A 26,838-nucleotide genomic window follows, 5' to 3' on the forward strand; every position below is an offset into this window, starting at 1 on the left:
TATTTTATTTTTTGTTTTAAATAATTCCTCATCCCAATCTCTATCCCCAGACTCAACCCCAAGATCAAGAGCTGCGTGCTCTACTGACTGATTTCAGCCAGCACCCTGGTAGATTGTCTTTAAAGGAAATTGTCCATTTTGCATCTATGTCACATGTATTGGTGTAAACTTGCTTATGGTTATTCTTTTATTCATCTTTTAATGTCTACAGACTATGTGCCATATTGTTACCTCTCTCACTTCTAACATATCACAGCTTTATTTTTTCTTGACTCATCTGGGTAGAGGTCTGATTTTCTGTTTCCTCAGAGACTTTTAGCTTTTAGTTCATTGATTTTTTCTCGTGTGTTTTTTTTTCTACTTCACTTGGTATTTATTATTTCTTCTCTTCTTTTACCTTGTGTAAAAATCGGGTGTGGTTTTTGGAAAGTGTTCTTTCATATTCTTGCTGATTTCTATCAGTTGTTGAGAGAGTTTTGAAGTATTCAACTATAATTATGGGATTTGTCTAATTTTTCTTAGTTCTGTTTTGTATTTGAAGTTCTGTATATGCATTTAATATTGCTATATCTTCTGATCATTTTATCATCATGTAATGTCCTCTCTGTCCTTCAATATGATTTTCCTCTTTTTTCTGGAAGTCTACTTAATTGGATACATTTATAGCCACTCCTGCTTTTTAACCATTGCTTGCATGTTAGTATCTTTCTTTCCTATTATTTTTTTTAATATAATTTTTTAAAGATTTTATTTATTTATTTAGATGAGAAAGTGAGTGAGAGAGTACAAGCGTGGGGAGGGGCAGAGGGAGAAGCAGACTCCCAGCTGGAGCAGGGAGCCCAACAAGCTCTATCCCAGACCCTGTGAGCATGACCCCTGAGCTACGAAGGTAGATGCTTAACCGACTGGAGCTACCCAGCACCCATCTCCTATTACTTTCATGCTACATATTGTTATATTTAGCGAGTTTCTTGTAAACAGCAGATAGTTGAGTCATTTTAAAATAAATTTGTGTAACTCAATTGATGTATCTACTGATGTACATAATATCCATTTAATTACGGATACGTTAGAGCTTTACGCTGCCACTTTTACTTTTATTTTGTGTTCCTCCAGTTTTCATTTTTGTTTTCTTTTCCTGTGGTTTCTGCAGATTACTTGAACATTTTTTAGAATTCTATTTTGATTTATCCATAAGTGTTTTGAATACCTCTTTGTAAAAGATTTTGCATGTTTGTGGTTACTATGAGTATTGTACCATATATACCTATGTAATCAATTATAATCTACTATTTGACATTATACCAGTTTGAGCAAAGTACAGAAACCATGTCGCTTCAAACAATAATTGTGTATGACTTAATCCCTGCAACCCTTGATATGTCACACAAAAACCGTCAGCAGTCTTTCTTTACAAATATACTATGTGAGAATTTATGTCATTTCATAAACTTCTTGAAAGCTATAACATTTATTACACTGATAATTTGAAAAAATAAATACAATTTTAGTAACCAAAAAAAAAGAAACTATCTTCTTTTAAGTCCCTTTACCTCTCTCATTTGTAATTGTCTTCTATTTCCTCCATATTCATTGCCAACTGTATAAGACAGCATTATGTTTTGTCAAATATCAAACTTACTAAAAAAACTAAAAGAATGAAGGTTTTGTATTTACCTACACTTTTATTCCTTTTCTCCATTGTTTTTCTTTTGTTGTTGCAAGTTTCTTCTTTTATCATGTCTTTCTGTTTAAGAACTACTTCAGTTGTTTGTTGATGACAGCTTTCTCTTCATTTTCCTCATCTGAGAATTTCTTTGACCCTCCCCTTCATTTCTGAAGGAATATTTTCACTGGATATAGTATCCCAGGCCGACAATTTTACCATATTGGAAAATGTTTCTTCTGGCTTCCTATGCGATTATCTGTTATTATTTTAATTACTTCAAAAGGCAATATTGTTTATGTCCTATGGCTGTTGTTAAATTTTCCCTGTCTTTAGTTTAGTCGAGTTTGATTTCTTTTGTGTAAGTTCTAGCGATAACTTTGTTTGTTTGTTTAGGTTTCCTCAGCTTCTTGAATCTTTTAGATTTATGTCTTTTCCAAGTTTGAGAAAATTTCAAATCTTGTTAGAATACATTTTTAGTCTGACTCCCTTCCTCTTCTCTCTTCTGTTACTCTGATGACATGAATTTCAGAATTTTTGTTGTAATCTCACAGATTCGAGGTTCTATCATTTTTTTTGCAATGAATTTTCCTTCTTTATTCATACTGAGTAATTTCATGGAAGGGTCATGGGATTCTTCCCCTCTGTCCCTTCCATCATATTGTTAGGCCTTATCCAGTGAGGTTTTTTTTTTTTTTTGGTTCATAAATTTCAGTTTCAAAATTTCTTTTTGGTTCTTCTTCATATCTTTTATTTTACTTGTTGAGGCTTTTAGTTTGTTTTAAGTCTTGCAAATTGCTCACTGAAGCATTTTTATGATGCAGCAGCTTTAAATTCATATCAAATTATTCCAACATCTATTCATCTTTGGTAAACATTATTCCTACATTATCCTTTCTCATTCAAGCGTGATCTTTCTGGTTCTTGGTAGGATGAATGATCTTTATTATTCATATTTGGGGCATTATGTTAGAACCATGGATTTATTTAGATTCTTTGCTTAGCAGGCCTTCTGGTACTTCTGCTGGTGGAGTCTGGAGGTCCTGCAAGGTCTGAGTTCTTCACTTTCCATTGACAACCTGGTGGAATAGCATGCTTCATTACCGTTGGACAGGGGTGGAAGTTCAGTTCCTATGAAGCCTCTGCTGACACTACTCCTGGCTGATAGGGAGGGAGAGTGCCTTCACATGCCTTCCATAGGGCCTCCACTTTAACCCAATATGGAGATGGAGCCCATTGCTGCTTGAGGTGGTGATTTTATTGCATTTCTTGGAGATGATCGCACGATTATCCTTCTTGTCTAAGATGACTTTTTGGAGTATTGAACTAACATTCAATTCTGGAGTAAATCCCAATTCATCATTGTTCATCTATTTTGACATTACTGATGAAATTTTGGATAGTATTTAATTGAGGATATTTGGCATCTATAATCAGCAAGATAATAGTAAAGGTGTTATTTTTAAATATCTATTTGTTAGTAGCTGGGTAATGGGACTAGAAAAATGAAATTGGGAAATATTCACTTACTTTTCTTCTTTCTAGAATTCTTCATACAAATTAGATATTCCCTTTCTTAAATGATTTGATACAATTCACCAGTGAAGCCATCTAAAACTGTAGCTTTCTTTTATTGGAATGTTTTTATATTGAGAATTTGATTTCTTTAATAGATATAGAAAGGTCCAGTTTCTTCTTCTGAGCCTTGGTAGTTTGTGTGTTTCAGTGGGAATTCTTACATTTTTATCCAACTTATCTAATTTATTACATCAAGTATGACATTCCATTATTATCCTAATGTCTGGAAGATCTTTTGTGATGACTGCTCTCTTCAATTCTGATGGATCATTTGAGTCTTCTCTTTATTCTTGGACAATCTGGAAAGAAGTGGTTGATTTTATTTAAAGCAACAGCGGTTTGTTTCATTGATTTTTTTGGCTGCTTTCCTCTTTTATTTCATTTCTGCTCTTGGATGATTTTATTTTCCTTCTGATTTTTTTTTGTTTAATGGTTTCATGAATCTCTTAATTTGGAAGTTTAGCCATTCATTTGAGAATTTGGCTTTTACCATAAAGTTTTATCCTGTAAATTTCTATAAGGAACACTACATAAACTACATCCCATAGATTTTGATATGTTTTCAGGCACATTAATATATCTGAAGATTTTCTAGTTATCTTTCTTTTTACTGGTTTCTGGTTTAATCATTTGAATTAAGAGAAGGTTTTTTTTTCATATGATTTTTAGTCCTTTAGCTTTGTAGATGTTTATTTTATGACCAAAATGTTTCACTAAGTGATTTCTTGTTATAGTGTGAATATAAACTTGCTGCCATTGGGTAAAGGTCATAATTGTCAGTTTTGTCAATGTAATTGATAGTATTGCTCAGTTCTCTATATTATTAATTTTTGTGTGCTTATTTTATTGATTACTGAAAGAGGAGTTTTAAAGTCTCACAATTGTGGGCTTATCTAAGCAGTTTCTTTTTAGTTACATTTTTTTCTAAATGTACTTTGAAGTTCTGTTGTTTGGTGAATATACAATAAGAGTTGTGTTGACTGTCATTATGTGTCTCCTTTTGAAATTCGATAATATTTGTTTTTAAGTCCATTTTGTTTGATTTTAATGTAATTCATTCTGCATTTTTTGGATTATTGGTCGTATGGAAAGGGGTTTTTTAATACTTTTTCATCCAATTCAATCCAGTTTCTTTTAACTGTTTTAAATCATTTTCATTTAATGTAACTAGGGATTGACTTGAATTTAAATTTACTAATTTGCTACTTGTTTCTTTTGTCTCATTTGTCTTTGGTTATTTTTCCTCTTTCCGCTCTTTTTGTATTAATTGAGCCTTTAAAAATGATTGTTTTATTTATGCTTTTGTCAGTTATGCTTCTTGGTGTTTCTATGGTGACTGCCCTAGGGGCTCATAATGATATCTCTTAATTTATCCTACCCACCTTTTAAATACTGTCTTACCATTTCACAAAGACTTTAAGAACTTACCACAGTAACCTCTTAGTGCCTCCTCCCTACCCTTGGCACTATTGTCATGCATTTTACTTTTGTATGCTATTAACCCCCTCAACACAAATAACATTGCTTTTACATTAGAGAATCAACATATCAGAATAATTAAAATATGAAGAGTCTTTTATATTTTTACCATTTCACAGATTTTCATTTCTTTGTATAGATGGTATAGTCCTCTTTCTGGGTATGTTATTCCTTCTGAATGAAGAACTTCATCGCCATTGCTTTAGCACAGGCCTTCGAAGTGGAACAAGAATTCTGGTTTTGATCATCTATGAAAGTCTTTGGTTTTGCCCTTATTTTGAAAGCTTTTTTTTTTTTAATCTTCTATTTAGAACTTAATATAATATCTTTTTTAAAAAAAATATTTTAAAGATGTCATTCTCTTTTCCTTGCTTGCATTGTTTCTGATAAGTCTTTTTAATAATTATATTTCTTCCTCGGTCATGTGTCTTTTAAATATAATTAGACTTCTCTGTCATGTGTCTTTTATCTCTGGCTAACTGCAAATATGCTTTTAATCCTTTGTTTCAATTTATACATGATGTGTCCCAGTCAATATAAAGCATCTGGGAGTTTAGATATTTTTTTAAAAAGATTTACCAGACCATGAAAGACACACAGAGAGAGGCAGAGACAGGCAGGGATGCAGTGATTTCGCGGGGAGCTCTGATGTGAACTCAATCCTGGGATCCCAGGATCACACCCTGAGCCAAAGACAGACACTAACCACTGAACCACCCAGGCAGCCCTTGGAGCTTAGATCTGTCTGGCAGCAGTGAGGAGTGAGTAGGTCTAACCAAGGTCTGTGTGTGCTGCAGTGGGGAGGTGAGCCAGGGAACATCAGCTGTATTTCAGAATGCCTACCCAGTAGAGACCTGAGTCCTGGAAGTGGCCCTTCTCTAGTGTGTCACTAAGCAACACAAGTTAGAGGCATCAGAGATTTCATTTTCTTGGTTATTGTTCTTTAATTTTCAGATACACAAAAATAATTCAGAAGGACATTGTAAAAATTACTGTTTTAAATGACAAAGGACATAGATTCACTGAAGAATGGAAAAAGAAATGAAGAGCCTAAGGAGGGTACTCTAAGAAGGAAGAAGCAGATCACTTTCCTAAAGCTTTTCTTGCTTCAAGCAAGAATATACTAGAGAAGAACCAAATTAACTTCGAAGATCTAAATGACTCAAGAGATTAGAGCCAACTTTAAACTGAAGGCTACTGTTACTCTAAAAGTATGTAGAAATTTGCATGAGGGCTTCTCTGATACATCCTCAGTAAACTACATACTTGCCTAGTTGTTAGTTTATGTCATGGGAGAAAGTCCAGAGTAGATGTTGACATGTCCCTCCATAATACAAGTCAGTCCCTCCCTGCTCTTCATATTCATGCAAGTAGAAGTATTTTTGGCGTGAATACGCTTATGTGTGGGCAAATTGAAGGGAAGGAAGAGCACCAACACCCAATTTCAGGTTTGTGTAAGCATAATGTGAAAAGATGAGGCATATGAGAATCTCACGGCAATGTAAACGCAGTGGTAGGGACCCAGTTAAAGTATGTTGTGTGAATTTAGAATGATTAAAATTACAGAAGGAATCAGGGAAATTCGATAGAGACAGCATTCAAGTATCTATTAACAGAACTTGGTGAATAACATGGAAAGGCTAGAGCCTCCTGAAGACACAGGTTTAAGTGGGAAGGACACTCAATTTAAAGAATGTCTGACATACAAACGAGTCCCACTTAGGGACGTCTATAAATAGGTACCTAAGCACAGATTAAGGCCCTGTGTTTCATAAAAGCCGGCACTGAGATGCCAAGGACACTTTTAAATTAGCATATAGCTGTTACCAGCCTATTTTTAATGTCTGATAACCTCATTGGGTAAAGTGCGGCTCCCAGCTGGTCACAGAATCTCACTTGCAGGGGATTCTGAGAACTACGGATGAGTACAAGCCAGCAAACCCAGAGAGCAGATGGCACAGAGTCCAGAAAAAGGAGATGCTCTGTTCTTAATTCCCATCAATTTTGAGGTGTTTGATCTCTGTGACTCCTATCTGAAGGAGTGTGAAAATGACAACACACAGGCTGCTCTGTTATGCTGAAGGTGAATCTAAAATACCGCTCTTCCCACGTGCTGGTATTTTTCAGTTATGAGTTTACCTAGCCACGATGTAATGAAACCCACTATGTGCCAAGGACCGCTTAAACCTGGGAATCCCTGGAAAACCAGATCCAGGCCCTGTGGCAGAGTCGGTGGAGAAGGGAAGTAACCAGGCACTTTCACCCAGGGCAGGATGTGCCCAGAGTAGAAGGCTCCAGTGAAGGGGCCTGCAGAGTGACAGTCCCAGTACTTGGTCCTTATAAAAGAAATACTGGCCAAAATGTGCCTGAAAGACTGAAGGGACATCCCAGGTGTCGATGAGGCTGGAACTCATACAGTTATTTTCTGTATTAGGAAAACATGTCACACGGTGCATGAAATGATGAAATCTTTATGTACATTTCTATTTTAATTTCCTATCAATCCACAATAAGTTAATTTTAGTGTTAATATATTTTAGGCACAAAAGCTTACTAAGAAACACCTAAGAGAAAACAGAGGAAGACTGGGCCAGGACCACTGTTTGCACCTGGAAGAGCACAGTTATTCGGCACGATCTATTAAAAGGAACCATCCTTTGAGCCACCTTACCAGTGGGCTAGCTAGCATGCAAATTTCTGGTGTCTATTTATTACATCAGTCCCCCTACTGACCTCTTGGACCAACTAGTATTGACTAGTTATAAAAATGATAATACTGAATTCTCTTTGAATATATTTACAAGATATCCTTTTAGTAAGAGTTCTGAAACAATAGTATCTATTGGTACTAGTTAACTCTCTGTAAACAAATGAATTTAATGCCATCAAGCAGAGCGAGTGATAGGAGAACTGGGCTCTTTGCTGATTTCTTACTTTGAACAATCCTATCATAGCAAGTGTAAGTCATCTTCCAGCCTCATTTTACTCATCACTGGTGGCACTGCCAATCCTAAAGTGATAGATGTTATTTCTCATTAAAACCAGCCATCAGCAGTGCCGGTGGCTCAGTGGTTTACGCCCGCCTCTGCCCAGGTATCTGAGTCCTGAGATCTAGTCCCACATCGGCCTTGCATGTGAATGCTTTCCACTGCCTATGTCTCTGCCTCTCTTTCTAGCCTCATGAATAAATAAATAAATATTTTTAAAAACAGCCATCAATAGAAGGCTAGTAAAACTTGACTCATTTTCATTTTGACAACAAAAGCGTACATAGTGGAGAGGGTCATTACTTTTGTTAGTAAGTTTGGGGTAATAGTGGGAAGAAATTTAGACATTTCACATTATAAAGCTGCACGCAAAAATAAGAAACTTTAAATATTTAACCCTACTACATTAATCCTATATTCTTGGGTTCTAACATAATAAACATATTGATTTATTTGACTATTTTGAAAACTTTATTTAGTTAATTATGATCACAGAATGCTGCAAATATACAGAGGAATCATGCTCCTTCATCTAGCCCTCAGCACAGATCTTTATGAATATCCGGCAGCACTGAAATTAGGAGGGACTGATATTGATATAATGCATGTACTTACTTTCTTACCACTTATTCATGTAGATGTGTATGACCATGTCAGCTGCGTGAAGGTCCATCATCACTGGAGCTGCACTGCCACCTCTTTGCAAAGTTATGCCCACACCTCTTCCCGCTATAACTTAACTCCCAAGAACTATTAACCTGTTATCCACTTCTATAATTTTACCATTTTGGAACATCATAAATAGAATTATGGCACTTTGATATTGACTTTGTTTTCACTACCCATGGTCATCCCAAATAGAATCAGATTAAGTTGTTGTATATGTTCATAGCAATCGCTTTTTTATTTTTTATTTTATTTATTTATTATTTATTTATTTATTTATTTATTATTATTTATTATTATTTATTTATTTATTAGCAGCATCTATGGTGGTAATAAATACTTGATTTAATTATTCACCTATTGGGAGCATTTTCATTGTTTAAAGCTTTGATACAAAAATAAAGCTGCGAACAATCACATAAAGGCTTTCGGTATGGATGAAGTCATTTCAAGATAGCTGCCCACCGCTTACACATACAATTGTAGCTTAAGAAACTATCAACTTTTTCCAGACTATTGGTAATGTTTAGTTCCACTAAACACTTAGGGGAAACGAGTTATCCTCATCCCATCTTTTGATCCAAAACCTTTTTTTTTTATTTTTGGTTTTGCTTGTCAAGACGTATAAGGTCATTTCATCATATCTAGCATTTCCCTAATGGCTAGTGACATGAACATCTTTTCATGGCTATTGCTATCCATATATATTTCTAGTGAAATGTCTTTTTGTTCTTTTGTTTTTTATGTTCTAATCATCACTTTTTAATGTTGTTTCAGAGTTCTTTATTCTAGAGATCTGATGAATATGTGTAGTAAGGTAACATTTCTTCTCCTCCCTGCAAAGTTGTTTCCTCATCCTTTTTATATTTTCCATAGAATAATGTTTACTATTGATGAGTCAATTTATCAACGTTTTTCTTTATGGGTTGTTTTGTTTCTTATTTTCTTGTTATGTTTATTTTAGACAAGCATAGAGAGATATATGGGGAAGAGATGGGAGAGGGAGAGGTCTATGGCTAGCAGATCTGGTAGGCTCAATCTTACATCCCTGAGATTATGACCCTGGGCCCAAACCTAAGAGACGATGTTTAATCAATTTTGAGCTACCCAGGTTCTGTATGGGTTGTATTTGATGTCATGTCTAAGAAGTCTCACAGCCCCCTTCTTGTCCTTGGAAGATTGATCACCTCCTATTTTTTCTAAATGTTTATAGTTTTACATTATAAAGCCATATTCTTTCTATTTTTAGTGAGACTTCACAGATTATTGTTAGTTATTTGTTTGCTTTTTTATGAGTCCAATTTCTCCAGCACCATTTAATGAAAAGGTCTTTCCACCATTAATCATTTTTGTATCTTTCTTCTTTAAAAACTGTTCTGTGTACATATATGTGGGGCTATTTCGCATCTGTTCTATTCCAATTGATTTTTTTTCATCTAGCCCTCACCACTACTACACACCTGTATTAACAGCTGCATAGTAATTTTGAAGTCTAAAGTGATTTCTCAATTTTTTTTTTTCAAAAATTGCTTAGTTATTCTATTCCTTTCTTTCTGCATAAATTTTAAATATATATATCTCCAACAGAAAATCACTGATGATTTCCTTAACATTGGTCATCTATATTAATTCTGGGAAGAATTATGTTTACTATAAATCTTCCAACTGCTAGTCATTATATACCTTATTTATTTAAGTATTTGATTACTTTCACTAATGTTTATGGCTGGTACACAAGTTCTGGTGTATTTTTCTGTGGATTTACAACTAGAAGTGAAGTCTGTGCTTGTATTATCACAGTGATCAAAGTGAACAATAGCCTGCTATTCTCAATCTTGGGTGAAAAGTATTTGGGTCTTTCACCATTAAGCATGATGATGTGTAGGTTTTGTGGCTAAATATTTTACTTGCTGATAAAGGTCCCTTCTGTCTTCTTTATTTTCTGAACATTTTTATCACATTTGTGTTCATTTTGGTCAAATTTTTTTCTACATCAATTGTATAATCATGTCATTTTTTTCTTTCTATAGCTAGGGAATATTTGAGACTGACGATTTTTGAATACCAAACTAGAGTCTTGCATCTCTCTGTAGTAACCCCACTTATCATAGCAATCTCCATCCCATTGATATAGCTGAACAAGATAAAGACATGTTAATAATTTTTGCATCCACAATCTGAGAGTATTGTATTAATTTGCTTTTGTTTGCCTGTCTTTGGTCAGATATTTGTGGCTTGTAAACAGTCTCCTCCATTCTATTTTCAAGAGATCATATAAATGGTGTTCTTCTGTGGCAGTAAATTCACAGTGAGTTATCAGTTCTGTAAAGACTTCACACTAGCTTTTGAATGAATAACTTTCTTACAATTGTGCTATCTTCAAACGATGTGTCACATGGCAAGTCAGTGGACAGTTTATACTTTAAAAGAACGTACCATTTTATCTTAGATTTTCAACTATGTGCATAATTGTTCATAGTTCTTCTTATTATTCTTCTTTTGTTGTCTGCAGATCTGTAGGACATCCCATGTTTCATTGTTGGTACTGGTATTTGTGTCTTTTTCTTGTCATTATAATTAAGAGTTTTTGTCAATTTTATTATCTTTTCAAGCAGTTTTTTGTTATACTGATTTTTCAAATTGTTTTTCTGCTTTTAATTTTAGTTTATTTGCCTTCAGCATTTCCTTTTTTGTTTGTAATATTACTTTATTCTTTTTCTAGTTTTTTTAGACTATTTAGATTATTGAATTTGAGACTTCCTTTTCCACAAACATTTAGGTTATAATCTCCCTTTATGCACTGTGTTAGCTATATTCAGGTGTATGTTTTTGATATGTTGTATTTTTTTATCTTTTTTTAAATTTATTTTTATTGAAAGTCTAATGCATGAACACAGAATAACCCCCAGTGCTCCGCCACCCATTCATTCCCACCTCCGCCTCTCTCTCCTTCCACCACCTCTGCCTGCTTCCCAGAGTTCAGCGGTGTCTTTAGCTGCTCTTGTCTCCCCTTTCTACATTTCCCACATACTTCTTCCTTCCTAAGTATTCCTCTACTATTATTTATATTCCCAAATGAATGAGAAGATATAATGTTTGTCCTTCCCAGATTGACTGTTTCTGATTTCAGCATAATAATTCTCCAAACCCATCCACGTTAGCGGGGTCATGTGGTACTTGTTGTCGTAACATTGAGAATATTCATTACATATAAACCACATCTTTTGATTCATTCATATTTATTATTACCTGAGGCTCTATGTTTATTATCAGTTATTGTTGCTATAACATTTGGGTGCAGGGCAACCCAAGGTTACATTGTATTTGTATTTGGGCAATCCTCACAGTGGGTATCTGCTGGCCTGTGGGCAGGTATATTTTTAACTGTTGAGGAACTCACAGGTTTGGTGAGGCCACCAGTTCACATTCCCCACCAACAGTGGCGAGGGTTCTTCTCCACATCCTCTCCAACATTGCTGTTTTGCCTTAATATTTTCCCCATTCTTTGCCTGGTGTGAGGTGGCCATTGTGATTTTGATTTGTATTTCCTTGATGGCAAGGGATGCAGAGCATTGTCTCATGGCATAATATGTCTATATGTCTCTTCAGAGATTTCTGTTCATGTCTTTGCCCATTTCATGATTGGATTGTTTGTTTCGTTGGTGTTGAGTTTGAGAAGTTCTTTATAGATCTTGGAACTGAGTCTCTTATCTGATATGTCATTGGTTTGCAAATATCTTCTCCTATCTCTGTAGGTTGTCTTTAGTTTGTTGACTGTATCCTTTGCTGTGCAAAAGCTTTATCTTGATGAAGTCCCAATAGTTCATTTTGCTTTTGTTTTTGCTTGTATGTATCTTGCAAGAAGTTACGGCCGAGTTCAAAAAGGTGCTGTCTGTGTTCTTCTAGATTTCTTGATGAATCTGTCTCACATTTAGATCTTTCACTCCATTTTGAGTTTATCTTTTATGGGTGCAAGCAGAGTGGTCTGTGTTTCATCTTTCTGCATGTGGATGTCCACTTTCCCAGCACCATTTATTTGAAGTAGACTGTCTTTCTTCCAATGGATAGCTTTTTCCTCCTTTATCTAGTATTAGCGCCTATAGTTCAGGTCCACTTCTGATTCTCTATTCTGTTCCACTGATCTATGTGTCTGTTTTTGTAAAGGTACCACACTGTCTTGATGACCACAGCTTTGTAGTACAACCTGAAATCTGAACAGATGCCCCTATGGTGGTTTTCTTTTTTAAATTCCCCTGGCTATTCGGGTCTTTTTCTGATTCCACAAATCTTAAAAATAATTTGTTCTAACTTTCTGAAGAAAGTCCATGGTATTTTGATAGGGATTGCATTAAATCGGTATATTACCCTGGTAACATTGACATTTTCACAATATTAATTCTGCCAATCCATGAGCATGGAATATTTTTCCATCTTCTTTGTGTCTTCTCAATTTCTTTCAGAAGTGTTCTATAGTTTTGAGGGTATAGATCCCTTATATCTTTGGTTAGGCTTATTCCTAGGTATCTTATGCTTTTGGGTGCAATTGTAAATGGGATTGACTCTCTTAATTTCTTTTCTTCAGTCTCATTGTTAGTGTATAGAAATGCCACTGACTTCTGGGCATTGATTTTGTATCCTACACGCCACCGAATTGCTGTATGAGTTCTAGCAATCTTGGGGTGGAGACTTTGGTTTTTTTTTTTTTTAATTTTTTTAAATTAATTTATTTATTTAATGATAGTCTCACAGAGAGAGAGAGAGAGAGAGGCAGAGACACAGGCAGAGGGAGTGAAGCAGGCTCCATGCACTGGGAGCCCGGGACGGGGGATTCGATCCAGGGTCTCCAGGATCGCGCCCTGCCAAAGGCAGGCGCCAAACCGCTGCGCCACTCAGGATCCCACTTTTGGGCTTTATGGTGAGTATCATGTCATCGCGAAGAGTGAGGTTTGACTTCTTCACAATTTGAATGCCTTTAATGTCTTTTTGTTGTCTGATTGTTGAGGCTAGGACTTCCAGTACTATGTTGAACAGCAGTGGTGAGAGGGATGACTTCTGTCTGTTCCTGATCTTAGGGGAAAGGTTCAGTGCTTCCTACTTGAGAATGATATTTGCTGTGGGCTTTTCATAGATGGTTTTTAAGATGTCGAGGAATACCCTTCTATCCCTACACTCTGAAGAGTTTTGATCAGGAATGGATGCTGTATTTTGTCAAATGCTTTCTCTGCATCCACAATGAGGATCATATGGTTCTTGGTTTTTCTCTCTTGCTGATATGATGAATCACATTGATTGTTCCACGGTGTTAAACCAGCCTTGTGTCCTGTGGATAAATCCTACTTGGTCATGGTGAATACCTCTCATGTACTGTTGATCCCACACAGTATCTTGTTGAGAATTTTTGCATCCATGTTCATCAGGGATATTGGTCTGTAATTCTCTCAGGGGTCTTGTTCGTTTTAATTACAGATATGCTGGCTCCATAGAACGAATTTGGGTGTTTACTCCATCTCTTTCTATCTTTCCAAACAGCTTTAGTAGGACAGACATGGTTTCTTCTTTAAACGCTTGATAACTCCCTGAAGCCATCTGGCCCTGACTCTGTGTCTTGGGAGGGTTTTTGATGACTGCTTCAATTTCCTCCTGGTCGGCCTGTTCAGGTTTTCTATTTCTTCCTGTTCCAGTTTTGGTTTGTGGCTTTCCAGAATGTGTCCATTTCTTCCAGATTGCCTAATTTATTGGCTGCGCATAGCTGTTCTCATAATATGTTTTTAAAATCGTTTGTATTTCTTGGTGTTGGTAGTGATCTCTCCTTTCTCATTCATGATTTTATTAATTTGAGTCTTCTCTCTTCTTCTTTTAATAAGGTTGGCTAATGGTTTATTCATCTTGTTATCTCTTTCAAAGAACCAACTCCCTGGTTTTGTTGATCTGTTCCACAGTTCTTCTGGTCTCGATTTCTTCGTTGAGTTCTGCTCGAATCTTTATTAACTCCCTTCTTCTTGGGTGTAGGATCTATTTGCTGTTTTTTTTTCTAGCTCCTTTATGTGTAAGGTTAGCTTTTGTAATACTTGAGTTCTTTCCAGTTTTTGAATGGATGCTTGTATTGCGCTGTATTTCCTTTAGACTGCTTGCTGCATCCCAAAGATTTTGAACGTTGTATCTTCATTCTCATTAGTTTCATGAATCTTTAATTCTTCCTTAATTTCCTGGTTGACCCTTTTATCTTTTAGCAGGATGGTCCTTAACTCATGTGTTTGAGGTCCTTCCAAACTTCTTGTTGTGATTTAGTTCAATTCAAGGCATCATGGTCTGGTATGCAGGGGACAATCCCAATCTTTGGTATCGGTTCAGACCCGATTTGTGACCCAATATGTGGTCTATTCTGGAGAAAGTTCCATGTGCGCTTGAGAAGAATGTATTCAGTTGAGTTTGGATGTAAAGTTCTGTAGATATCTAGAATCCACTGGTCCAGTGTATCATTTAAAGCTCTCGTTTCCTTTGGAGATGTTGTGCTTAGAAGACCTTATCGAGTATAGAAAGAGCTAGATTGAAGTCACCAAGTATAAGTGTATTATTATTCCAAGTATTTACTCTTTACATTAATTACATTATATTTGGCAGCTCCCACATTCTGGGGCATATATATTGAGGATTGTTAAGTCCTCTTGTTGAATAGATCCTTAAGTATGATATAGTGTTCCTCTATCTCCTCACTACAGTCTTTGGGGTAAATTTAGTTTATTTGATATATGATGATACTCCCTGCTTTTTGAGGACCATTCGAATGGTAAATGGTTCTCCTCAACCTTTTATTTCTTTAGTTGTAGGTGTCCTTCTGTCTAAAATGAGTCTCTTTGGTAGACAGCAAAATAGATGGGTCCTGCTTTTTATTCAGTCTGAAACCCTGCGCCTTTTGATGGGGCTGCTTATTCCTGTCACATTCAGAGTTACTATTGAGAGAGATATGGGAGTTTAGTGTCATCATGATACTCATTCAGTCCTTGTTTTTGGTGGACTGTTCCACTGAACTTTTCTAAGGGGGAATTTAAGAGTCCCCCTTTAAAATTTTCTTTGCAGAGCTGGTTTGGAGGTCACATATTCTTTTAGTTGTTGCCTGTCTTGAAGTTCTTATCTCTCCTCTTCCATTTTGAATGAGAGCTCTTGTTGGATAAAGTCATTCTGGTTGTATGCTCTTTTCATTTAGGACCCTGACATATCCTGCCAGCCCTTTCTGGCCTGCCAGGTCTCTGTGGAGAGGTCTGCTGTTACCCTAATACCCTCCCCATAAAAGTCAGGGATTTCTTGTCTCTTGCTGTTTAAGGATCTTCTTTATCTTTGGAATTTGCAAGTTTAACTATTAAATGTCGAGGTGTTGAACGGTTTTTATTGATTTTAGGGGATTCCTCTAGTTTCCTGGATCTGAATGCCTGTTTCCCTTCCCCAGGTTAGGGAAAGCCAGCTAGAATTTGTTCAAATACATATTCTGCCCTCTGTCCCTTTCGGGCGCCTCGGGAACCCTAATTAAACGTAGGTTTTTCTTCAGTTGCCTTTTATTTCCCTTGGTCTATCCTCATGGTCTTTAATTGTTTGTCTCTTTTTTCTCAGTTTCCCTTCTTTGCTATCAACTTGTCTTCTATGTCACTCACTCTTTTCCACCTCGGTTAATCCTTGTCGCTAGGACTTCTAGTTTGGATTGCATCTCATTCAATTGATTTTAATTTCCTGCCTGATTAGCTCTAAATTCTTAGTCATGAAGTTCTTGAGTCCTTTATGCTTTTTTCAGAGCCATCAGTAGCTGTATAATAGTGCTTCTGAATTGGCTTTCTATATTGAATTGTAATCCAGATTTTGTAACTCTGTGGGAGAGAGGACTGTTTCTGATTCTTTCTTTGAGGTGAGGTTTTCCTCTTAGCCATTTTGCTCAGTGCAGAGTGGCTAAAAGCAAAGTTGTATTGGGAATAAGAGAAAAGAGAGGAAAGAAAGAAGGAAAGAAAAGAGAAAGAGAAAAAGGAAGAAAACGGAAAAAGAAGAAAAAGAGAAAGAAAAAGAAAGGAGAAAAAGGTGGGCTGAAACAATCAAAGCAAAACAAAACAAAACAAAAACAAGTAACACCGAGTATCTTCTGATTCTGTGTTCTTTTAAGTCCCTTGCTTCTCCTGGAAGTTGTCAGTCTAGCTGGTCTTCTGGGGAGGGGCCTGTGCTGATTTTCAGGTGTTAGCAGCTGGGAGTTGCCAGCCTCTGCCTGGTGCAGGGCTCAGTGGGGTTGTTGCACCGGGAGGCCGCAGGAGGAACAGCCCCAGTGGCGGCCAGCCTCTGAGCCCTGACTCAGCTCCGGTGCAGTGGAACTCCGTCAGCAGGGCCTGGAGGCCTGGGCGGGGCCGCTGCTCAGCTGGGGCAGGAGCGTCTCGCTGTCCTGGGCCCTCCCGGCCTCTGCCTGTCTCCGGGAGGCCGATCCTGGGCTGTGTCCCGCGCCCTGTGCCCGGGCCTGCTGGTGATTCGCGCTCCCGGCCGAGGCCCCTCCGCTGGGAGCTGCTGCCCAGCCCCTGAGCTGCTCCTGGAACGCTGCAGCCCCCTCCTCGCACGGAGCCTCTTCCTCTGCCCGAGCCTCGGCCGAAGGCTCCCGGGGGCCGCAGCAGCTCCCGCTGAGCCGCTCTCGAGCCCCTCCGAGCTGCCTGTCCCGCCAGGCGCTGCAGCCCTTAGGAAGCCTGCGCACTCTCCGGGGCGCAGGTGTCTGCCAGGCCCCCCGAGCCCGAGGGCATCCCCCGCCTCCTGGGGTCACCTGCTCCAACTCCCTGCGAGCCCCTTTTCCGCCTGGAAGGTCGGTGCAGCTCCTGCCTTCCGGGACGGCTCCTCAACCTGGGACACTCGCCTGCCTCTCAGCCCGGCCTCGTGGGCTCCTCTCTTGGAGGCCTTTTTGTTTGTTTACTTTTTCCTCGTTTTCCCACCTTGTTAGAAGCGCGAACTCTTCTCACTGTTGCATTCCAGCTGGTCTCTTTAATTCTCAGGCCGAATTCATAGATTTTCAGGATGATTGGAAGGTTTTCTAGTAATTTGCGGAGACAGGTGATTTGGGGACCTTACTGCCATCTTGCTCCTCCCCCCGCGTGCCTTTTTGTACAGCACAGCCATAGGATCATACTTAATGCCTTTGTTCATTTCTTAATATTTTCTTTTATTATTATTGCATACAAAGTAATAATAATGAACTGCACCTGGTACAGAGACAGACGTCCATCTCCTTGCTTAGATCTAGCAAAGATCTTTAGAACTCAGAAGGTATTGGTACCTTATACATTGCTTATGTTCATATTGCTGAAATATTAATGATTATAACCACATTCCATTTGTGTAGCATAAATATGTTTATTATATGTGGTGGTTGTTATTGTTCTTAGTAAGAGTGTTGAGAGAAGATTGGAGGAAATTCTTTGTGTGACAGCTCCTCAGAGAATGAGGAAGATGAAGAACCACCTGATCGTCATTAGAAGCAATGCAGATTTGCCATCTGAATATTGGCAAATTCAGAAACTATAGTATTTAAAGGTAAGACAAACTTTTGTATTAGGTTGCTAATGATTCTTTTTAATTCCTTTCCTAAAATGTATATTCTACTTCCAAATTGATTATATATATATATTTTTTTCAAATAAGAGTAGTAAAAACTCCCGTTATTATTTAAATGTGCATGGGAATGAAATGTATTACCCTGTGTGCACAGGGAAGGTCTTATTACCCTGGGAGGATAGCACGTGTTAGTCCTCGTGAGCAGCCGGTCTGCCTGGTACCAACCTTTCCCCTGGGCCATGGTAGCCAGCAGCTATTATGACTTGCCACTGGCTTCTACACCTTGCAGTATGCTGTGGCATCAAGAACATGGATTTGTTTTAAAGTTGACTTATAATTTCTAGGCTGTGTTACTTACCAACAGTATAGCTAAGTTGATTATAGCTTTGAGTCTATTTTTCTTAACCTATGGAAAATAGGTTAATACCTGTCCTATAGGATACTAGGGTTGGTAAAGCATATTTGAAAGATGTGGATAGTATTTGGTACATTGTAGATACTCAAAATATGTATCAGTCCCTTCATTACTCTCTAACATAATATGTAAACACATGTTACATAATAATGGCCTATAATGTATTTAAGACAGAATGGGGGCAGGGCAGGAAAATGATTTGCCAAAACTCCAGATTAATATCAGTGGATAACTGATACTGATAATGTCTAGGTAGGCTAGACCAAAGCAATAGTTGAGAAGTACTTAAAACATTTACTTAACTCATAGTTTCCTCCAGCTTTTCTACATGATTGAGTGAATCAAGGGCATTGCCAGTGGCTTTGCAATATGTAAAGATATTTATGTGGCTCCTAAATTACTTAAGGCTACTTTTCTGCTCTGAGGTCCTTCAAAGCTGACAGGTAAAATAGTTTATACATACATTTTTGTGAATTCAATAAACATCCTCTGCATGGACACAGCTTTGTAGCTGAGAAAGTTGCTTTAGAAGAAAAATATGCCCCTTTCTTAGCACGGTCCCAGCTGCAATTCCTGTATTTCTCAGAAAAAAATCTATGTTCTTCCCTGAATCCCAATAAAAAAATTAGTCAAGAAATTGGGAAAAGTATTCTAATTCCCTCCACTGCAACATAGATTTCAAATGGCCAGACCAGGATTCAGGCAAGCAAATCAAAGATTTTCATCATTAAAAAAGGATGGGAGTCAGAAGCAACCTAATGCCCACCTTAGGTACTATGCTTTGGAAAGCCTAGTTATTAAATGCTTTATTTAAAATTTCATCTAAGAATAATATCTTTAAATAGTAAATATTTTATATCAACTTCAATTTTAAAATGGCTTTGATTTGGCATTTATTTCGCGGGTAATGTTCCCCCTTTTAGTGGAGATCATTTTTCATGTTATTGTAATAGATAGGTTTGAGGTTTTTTTTTAATAGAAAACCTCTGAAATTTTTAGCATATCTATTACAAAAATGATATACTAGTTTATTATTTATGGAAAACTTTTAGGATCATCATTATCACCTAAAATATATAAAATACAATTTGGGAAAAATATGAATGATTATTTATTTCAAGAATTCCTACAATTTGGAGATCTGTATTCTGATCTTGAATATTCCTATCCTAGAATTTGGGAAACTATCTGGAGCACAGGCTGGAGGTCAGGCCCCATGGTCAGGCACATGCCCAGGCGTCTTGCATACAAATCATGCAGTCAACATAGTGGTTCAGCCTAGCATGCACAGCACCAATGTTCAGACTCCAGAAGACCTTCCTGATGGTAGGAAGGTCTCAGGGATCTTTCCCACCATCTCCTTGCACTCATAAAGCACATGTCACTCTGGCGGGGGAGGGGGAGGGAAATGCATCAGAGAATTTTGCCATCTAGCACTTGAACAACTTGAGCCAGATGGGAGCCCTGGTGTTGGCAAGAATAATTTGGCCTGTTAACTTTATTTCATTAGTCAAAGGAAATAAAGAGTCAACAGGAAAGACAAGGGATGGACCACAGGAGGCACACTACCAGAGCAGTTAGAAGCATGACCTTCCATGTTAGAGATTCTAATTGGGTCAGGCGCCTGCTACTTACTGGCTCAGTGGGCCTTGAGGTATTTGACTGACCTCTGTGAGTTTCAGTTTGTTTTCTCATTGGTCAAGTTGGTAAAAACAAAGGTTCTCATGTTTTATGATTATTATGAAAAAGATCTGACACATAAAGTGCTTAGCAGAAAGTACTAGTACTCGTAGTAATAATAATGGCTTGTTACATATATTATTATTATAGACAACATATGGTGTGGAGTCTTCTGGACTTGCAAAGCTGGCCTTCAACTTTTGCTTTAAATTTTCTAGCAACCAATAAAGGAGGGAACAGAGTTAATACCATGAGGAAAGACTCTTACCATCATGAGGTAAAAATAGCCCAGTTGCCAATGTGTGTAACTGATCCTGGTACTAAGAGTAGAAAGAATTTTTCCTGAGGACTTAATGAAGCAGACAGTGAGTGTGGTAGTGAATGACATCCTTAATAATATTATCCTCCCAGTGAATATGGTAATGAGCGTTTCGTAATAGCCTAATCATTGGATAACTATCTTGAGTTTTCTGACTATTTAGGATAAGTCCATATATAAATCAGGCCAAAAGGATGCACTATTTCTGTCCCAGAACAGCTAAGGAAAACATTTATTGATGAAGTGCTACTTAAGCTTGCACAAGCATTTTCCATCACTAAATCATAGTAAATGTGATACTTTTGGCCAGACAGTAAATTGTTTGGAATTATTATAGTTCCCACAGGTAGATATTCTCTAACATAGCCAATAAAGAAAAAAGTATCTACAAATGATTTCAAGCTTTTGACACAGATAAATGTTTTATATGGGGACAAAGGATATTAAAAGTCTATGAAATGCAAAATTGAATGTCTCTAGTAATCTCAAAATAAATACACTCTGATATTTAATTGCAGACTTATGCCTTAAATGTAGACTTACACTAGTAAAAATGTTAATGTTGACCTGACTTTCTACTTAACATTTTCCAAGTACAGCAATGTCTGTAATTGTTGAAAAATTTGATGAGCTCATTAATACCCAAACAGGTCACCAGAACTATAGCTTGTTATTTATCCAGAGCTATGACTAACAAACCTGCTCTTCCACATCCTCCCTGGAGCTGGCATTTAGTTCCTACTGCTTTGCTGAGTTACAGGCTTCAACTGGTGGGAGCAATGAAATATGTGTCCTGTGCCCTTGACTTCTTCCATATCTTACCAGGAGTTTCACCTTCTCAAGTTCAGTGGCTTGATATTGTTGGCATTCAGTCAGCTTATAACTTAGTCTTGTCATCATCCACTTAGCACATGTGACCAACCTGGCACAGACCTTTAAGAAATCTCAAACCTGAAGACATTATTCCAAAAGCTTTATTTTAGAGAAAACACACATTTTGTATACAACACACATCACTGGTCAGCCTAGAAATCTTCTATTCATTTATTCCTCTTCTATTTATTGAGTACCTTCTGTGTACAATTACTATGTAAGTTACTTCCTATGTGAGTTACTATGAAAGTTACTGCTGGAAGAACAGTGGGAAAGCCTGGTAAAAGTCCCTGTGTTAGCCTCCTATTGCTGCTGTAACAAATTTTCACATACTTAGTGACTTAAAATAATGCAGATTTAATTTCTTAGGGTTCTGGAGGTGAAAAGACTAAAATAAGTGTGTAGGGTTAAAATCAAGGCGTTGGCAGGGCTGTGTTCCTTCTGGGGCTGAAGGAAGATCCATTCTTGTCTTCTCCAGCTTCTGGAGGCCACCTACATTCCATAGCTTCTGGCTCTGTGTTACTCTGAACCCTGTTTCCATGTCACGTTGGCTTTTCTGACTTGACCCTCCTGCACATTTCAGAATAGTCTTCCCATCTCAAGATCCTTAACTTAATCCATCTGCATGGTCTCTTGCCATGTAAGATAAGGCATTTGTGGGCCTCGGGTGTTAGGATGTGGACATCCGTGGCAAGCCACTAGTCTGCCTCCATGATCTCTATCTTCTTCCTTTTCTAGTGAAATCGTGCTGGTAGTACATCTGAGTCTGAGTCTGTCAGGTTTACTTTTTCTGATGAACTGGCAATACACCACATCTGTTTATCTGCCTTACAATTTAAAATGTTAGATCAGGTCTTAAGAGGAGAGCAGTTTTTCCAGGGATATCCATATCTAATAAAAACCTAGGTAGCTTAGTTAATGTTGTACGTGGTAGAAATCTATAGAAATATCACTGCCGTAAAACATCTTAATATTTCTTAAATGCTGACCTAAAAAAATAATTAAAATGGGCAGAAAGACAAATCTAGGAGACCCAGAAATTTCTGATCAGGAAAAGTCCATTTAGAAAAACTGCTTATTATCCTAAAGTAAACCAAATTAGGGTTTGGAGTGGGAAAACAATCCACAGAGGGAACCTAGTTTGTCTCTTCTCTTTATAGCTTTTTGTTCATAAACACAGAGTAGCCAAGAAGATTTCTAACCACTAATTACTGTGGTGTAAACTTTATAAATAAAATAACTTTAGAAATCCCCAAACATGAATGGTCCTGTAGAACCAGTGATTTTTTAAAGTTGTCCAACACATTGTTAGAAAAACAAAACCAAAAACTGTGATTGAGTTCATGTAAGTATTCAAGACATGGCTTAAAATGTTCTTCCTGGGTATATCATGTTGCTAACTATGGTTGCTAATAAGCCTGGGAACTTAGGGATCTGAGTGTGGACAAATGAGGAAAAGACATGAGCTTTTAACAAGAAGTACTTATATTTTGTGTTTTATAATGAGCCAGAGGGATGATTTGTCAAAATGTCTTATGTTTAACTTCACTAGCATCCAGGTAACCTTAAGATTTTATTTATTTATTTATTTATTTTTATTTCCTAGTGAAACAACAGTCAAGTCAGAAGAAGTTGATAAAGATGGGCAGCCTTTGCTGTTTCTCTCTGTGCCACACATTAAGATCAGGAGCTTGGGGCAGCTGTCACGTTTGCTGCTTATTGCCAAAGACAGAAAGCTGAAGGAAGCACAGGCTTGTATCAAAGGTGATATTTATGCTCCAGTCTATGACTTGAACTTTTAGAAACATAATCATGGGGGAGGGGGAGTTGCAGTCTCTTGAAAAAAGTTCCGTGACCTAAAAGGCAAAAAGTCCTATGTTCGACTTTGTAAAAATGTCATTCATTTTTCTTGGCTGAATGTCATGCTCATATCAAGTTTCTACTTTAAACTGAAAGGCCTAATACTTTACCACTAGCAAGCTTCTAGATTTCTAATTTTAGCATGTGGTTTAAAGAGAGGCTTCCTCACTTCTGGAAAGACCAGAGGCCTGTATCCTCTAAGGTCTACAGGAGAGAAGACAGATTAGTGGGGCCTGCACCAAACTCCACCCTCTACCCTCAGGCCTGCTGTGACGGATGATGCTCGGTTTCCTCTAAAATGTATGCAGCAAAGATAGCCCAGAGTAATCTCACTTTCCATTGGTCTCAGTAATGTTCCTTTGTAGGTTGCATAGCTTTGTGGAGGTAGTTACATTCACTCAATGGGAAACGTTTTCCTCTTCATTAAGGATGTAGATTTTCATTATTGTCTAAGCATCTAACATGCGTAAAAGAATGTGACCAATTGCCTGGAGCAATTGTTTTCTGAATTTTTCTTATGAGTAGAAATACCTAACAGTACATAATGGTGTCATATACATGTTTTGCCTGTTTGGAATCATGTGACTAGAAGGACTCAAGCATGAGGTGCCTGGTCTTGCCTCTAATCATTCTTTTTACTGTCTACGTGATGGGAAGATGAACCTTTAAAAAAATATTCTTTAGGATGTAAATCTTATGAGATGTCTGGGTGTCTCAGCGGTTAAGCGTCTGCCTTCAGCCCAGGGTGTGATCTTGGAGACCCGGGATCAGAGTCCCACATCGGGCTCCTTGCCTGCAGCCTCCTTCTCCTCTGCCTCTGCCTGTGTCTCTGCCTCTCTCCCTATGACTCTAATGAATGAGTAAATAAATAATAATTTTTTAAAAAAGATGTGAACCTTAGGACAGCAGCCTTTTCTTATCTCTTGCCTACTCTTCATTATTAGGCTATCTATCTATCTATACCTCATAGCTACCCTGCTGAGGAGGAATGAAATCTTAAGAGTAAAGTTGAATTCAAGGAGGTTGGTAATAGCATTAATTTCAACTTAGTGCATGAACTTAATACATAGACTGGCTGCTATATATCTAGTTTGGCTAAATGTGTATCCTTTGCTGCATTTTGTCCTTTCTGTAAGAGCTCTAGGTACAACTCTTAGTTTTGGGTCCAGATTCCATGGTGCAGGGCAATTTGGGGGGCAGGTTTGTGTCTTTCCCCAGAATTCATATAATACCTTTTTCCATGAGTCTTAATGAGATGACTGCTGTAAGGATGATTGAGATGCTCAAAAAGTAGATGATTCCTAGATCTCTTTTCCCTGCCCCTCCCCTTGTGTGTTTTTTTCTAAGAAGCCCTAAGCCTTTTCTGCTATTTCCTGGTGCCAGAGTCCATCTCCCACTGCAGAGTTAATGCCATCACTGTGCTTCTCTCATTTCAATCAGGTGGAGCTTTCTGAACTAGTCCCATGGGCCTCCTTGTTCAAATACATATATATTTCATCTTATTTAAATTCCTCCTTTCCAAATATGGCTTTGCCCTCTTCTTCCTCACTTGCAACTACATGGTTCTTTGGCTTTCACCAAATTCTGTTTTAACCATCTCTAGAGTCTACTTTCACACCTATGTCAGCCTTGATCATGAATTAGTATTGGAGTTTTCACTGTAACTTTGGTATGTGTGTGAGTACTGGCCAGATTTGTTTTTCCAACTTGAACATAAAAGGCATTGAAAATATAAGCATTGGGATCCCTGGGTGGCGCAACGGTTTAGCGCCTGCCTTTGGCCCAGGGCGCGATCCTGGAGACCCGGGATCGAATCCCACGTCGGGGCTCCCGGTGCGTGGAGCCTGCTTCTCCCTCTGCCTATGTCTCTGCCTCTCTCTCTCTCACTGTGTGTCTATCATTCATAAATAAATAAATAAATAAATAAATAAATAAATAAATAAATATTAAAAAAAAGAATATTTCTTAAAAAAAAAAAAGAAAATATAAGCATTTTGAGGGATCCCTGGGTGGCGCAGCGGTTTGGCGCCTGCCTTTGGCCCAGGGCGCGATCCTGGAGACACAGGATCGAATCCCACATCGGGCTCCCGTGCATGGAGCCTGCTTCTTCCCTCTCTCTCTCTCTCTCTCTCTCTCTTTCACTGCGTGCCTATCATGAATAAATAAAAAAATTAAAAAAAAGAAAAAAATATAAGCACTTTGAACAGGTGGAAAAGACTGGTGGTAGATCTTTAGACTGAGAAAACCATGCTGTTTTGGAAAGAAAGCATTTGTGAACACTAAGCCTCAGTGGTTACATACACACACACACACGTACACACACACAGTTCTAGTGATGATTCTTCTAAGGAGACCAGTATTTCTCTATCTTCAAATCAATTCTGGATACACTAATTGAATGACCATGCTGGACAATGCCCTACAGTCAATTAAAAAAAAAAGAAAAAAAAAGAATGTCTTGTTCTTTGTTTTATTAGAGATATGATATAGATAGATGATACTGCAGTACAAGGTAGAGAATCTCAAGGAGTACAAGAAAGTTCCTAAATGCAGTAGAATCTGAGAAGTTGAGATTAATTCAAATTGGGTCCATGAGAGAAGCTTAATGAAGGAAGCACATTTGGGTGGGCTTCAGAGGACTTGTTAGTCATTATTTTTCTTACAACAGAAGACAAGAGAATCATTTTTATTTATTTACTTGTTTGATCAGCTAACAGAGATCCTGTAACAAAAATCCTGGGTTTGGATTATAACACGGTGAAAGAAGACACATCCACAGTAATATTCTTGATAAAATACCAAAGATGAAGATCCTGAGAGTGATATAAAGATGAAGGTTGGCATGCTGCTTAAGCAACTGGATCTGTACCTACTGAATCATTCTCTAAAACGTATTTCATGGTGAGTCTTTTTAGAAAAAAGAAACCTCTAAAAGTTAGTTACAAAAAATGCTTTCAGAATTTTTTTAAACATACACAAATTATAGAGTTGTTATTGATTTAACAGTAGATTTTAGGGTATTGCATGGATATTTTCTTAATTCTAAAATGTAAAGATTTACTGTTAGCTTTGCTAGAGCTTTCTATGGGGGTTTCACCTGATTCTGAGGACATGAAGTTGGCCTTATTTTCACTCTCCTCAGACAATTAATAGATGGTTAAATAGTAATGCAAATATCATGTAGACTTTGTAAGGTTTAAAAAACTTGTTCATTTTTGTAGTTTTTTTCTAGTATTATGCTATTACCACTAAGAAATGAAATTGAATTTTTAAACGAGTTTATTTAATGTTGCATTAAATATGATCACTGGTTTCTTGATGTCTTGACAGTGTTGTAAGGCTATAACACAGCTAAACTAACTGCCAACATTTTTGTTGTTGTATAATTGACTACAATTTAATTATAAAAAGTGATATTCCTCCTCCCACCAGCCCCCCCCCCTTGCTAAAATGGTATATTTTCATCTGTTTTCTGGAGATTCTCTTTTAGAGTGTTCAAAATGCATTTCTTATCATTCATTTCAGACAAATCTGTTTAAACCCAACAACTGTTAAGAACCATATAGAACTGCTGAAAACATTTCTCAGGAAAAGGAGAACAAACTGTCTTGGAATCTATTGACTATACTTCAGGTTTCTATTATTCTCAGATTTGCTTTGTTATGTAAAATAATTATTATTTCCAAATGCTTCAATAGCTACATTAGGATTGAGTATTTGAAAAAAACTGTAATCATATTTATTTTCTTTT

General features: G+C 37.4%; 1 protein-coding gene across 18 annotated transcripts in view; it reads left to right on the top strand.

Annotated features, from left to right (window-relative positions):
- ODAD2 (outer dynein arm docking complex subunit 2) overlaps positions 1-26,838 on the top strand; it is a 349,216-nt gene that overhangs the window by 88,507 nt on the left and 233,871 nt on the right. Inside the window, exon 3 of one of the 18 annotated variants that reach the window (XM_049096780.1) lies at positions 22,834-22,991. The exons of the other annotated variants lie outside the window; for them this stretch is intronic. Coding sequence (XP_048952737.1) covers positions 22,834-22,991 — 158 coding nt within the window. The remainder of the gene's footprint in view (positions 1-22,833; positions 22,992-26,838) is intronic. 18 annotated transcript variants of the gene reach the window in all.

Source organism: Canis lupus, chromosome 2 (assembly GCF_003254725.2).
Source record: "Canis lupus dingo isolate Sandy chromosome 2, ASM325472v2, whole genome shotgun sequence".
Taxonomy (NCBI): Eukaryota; Metazoa; Chordata; class Mammalia; order Carnivora; family Canidae; genus Canis; species Canis lupus.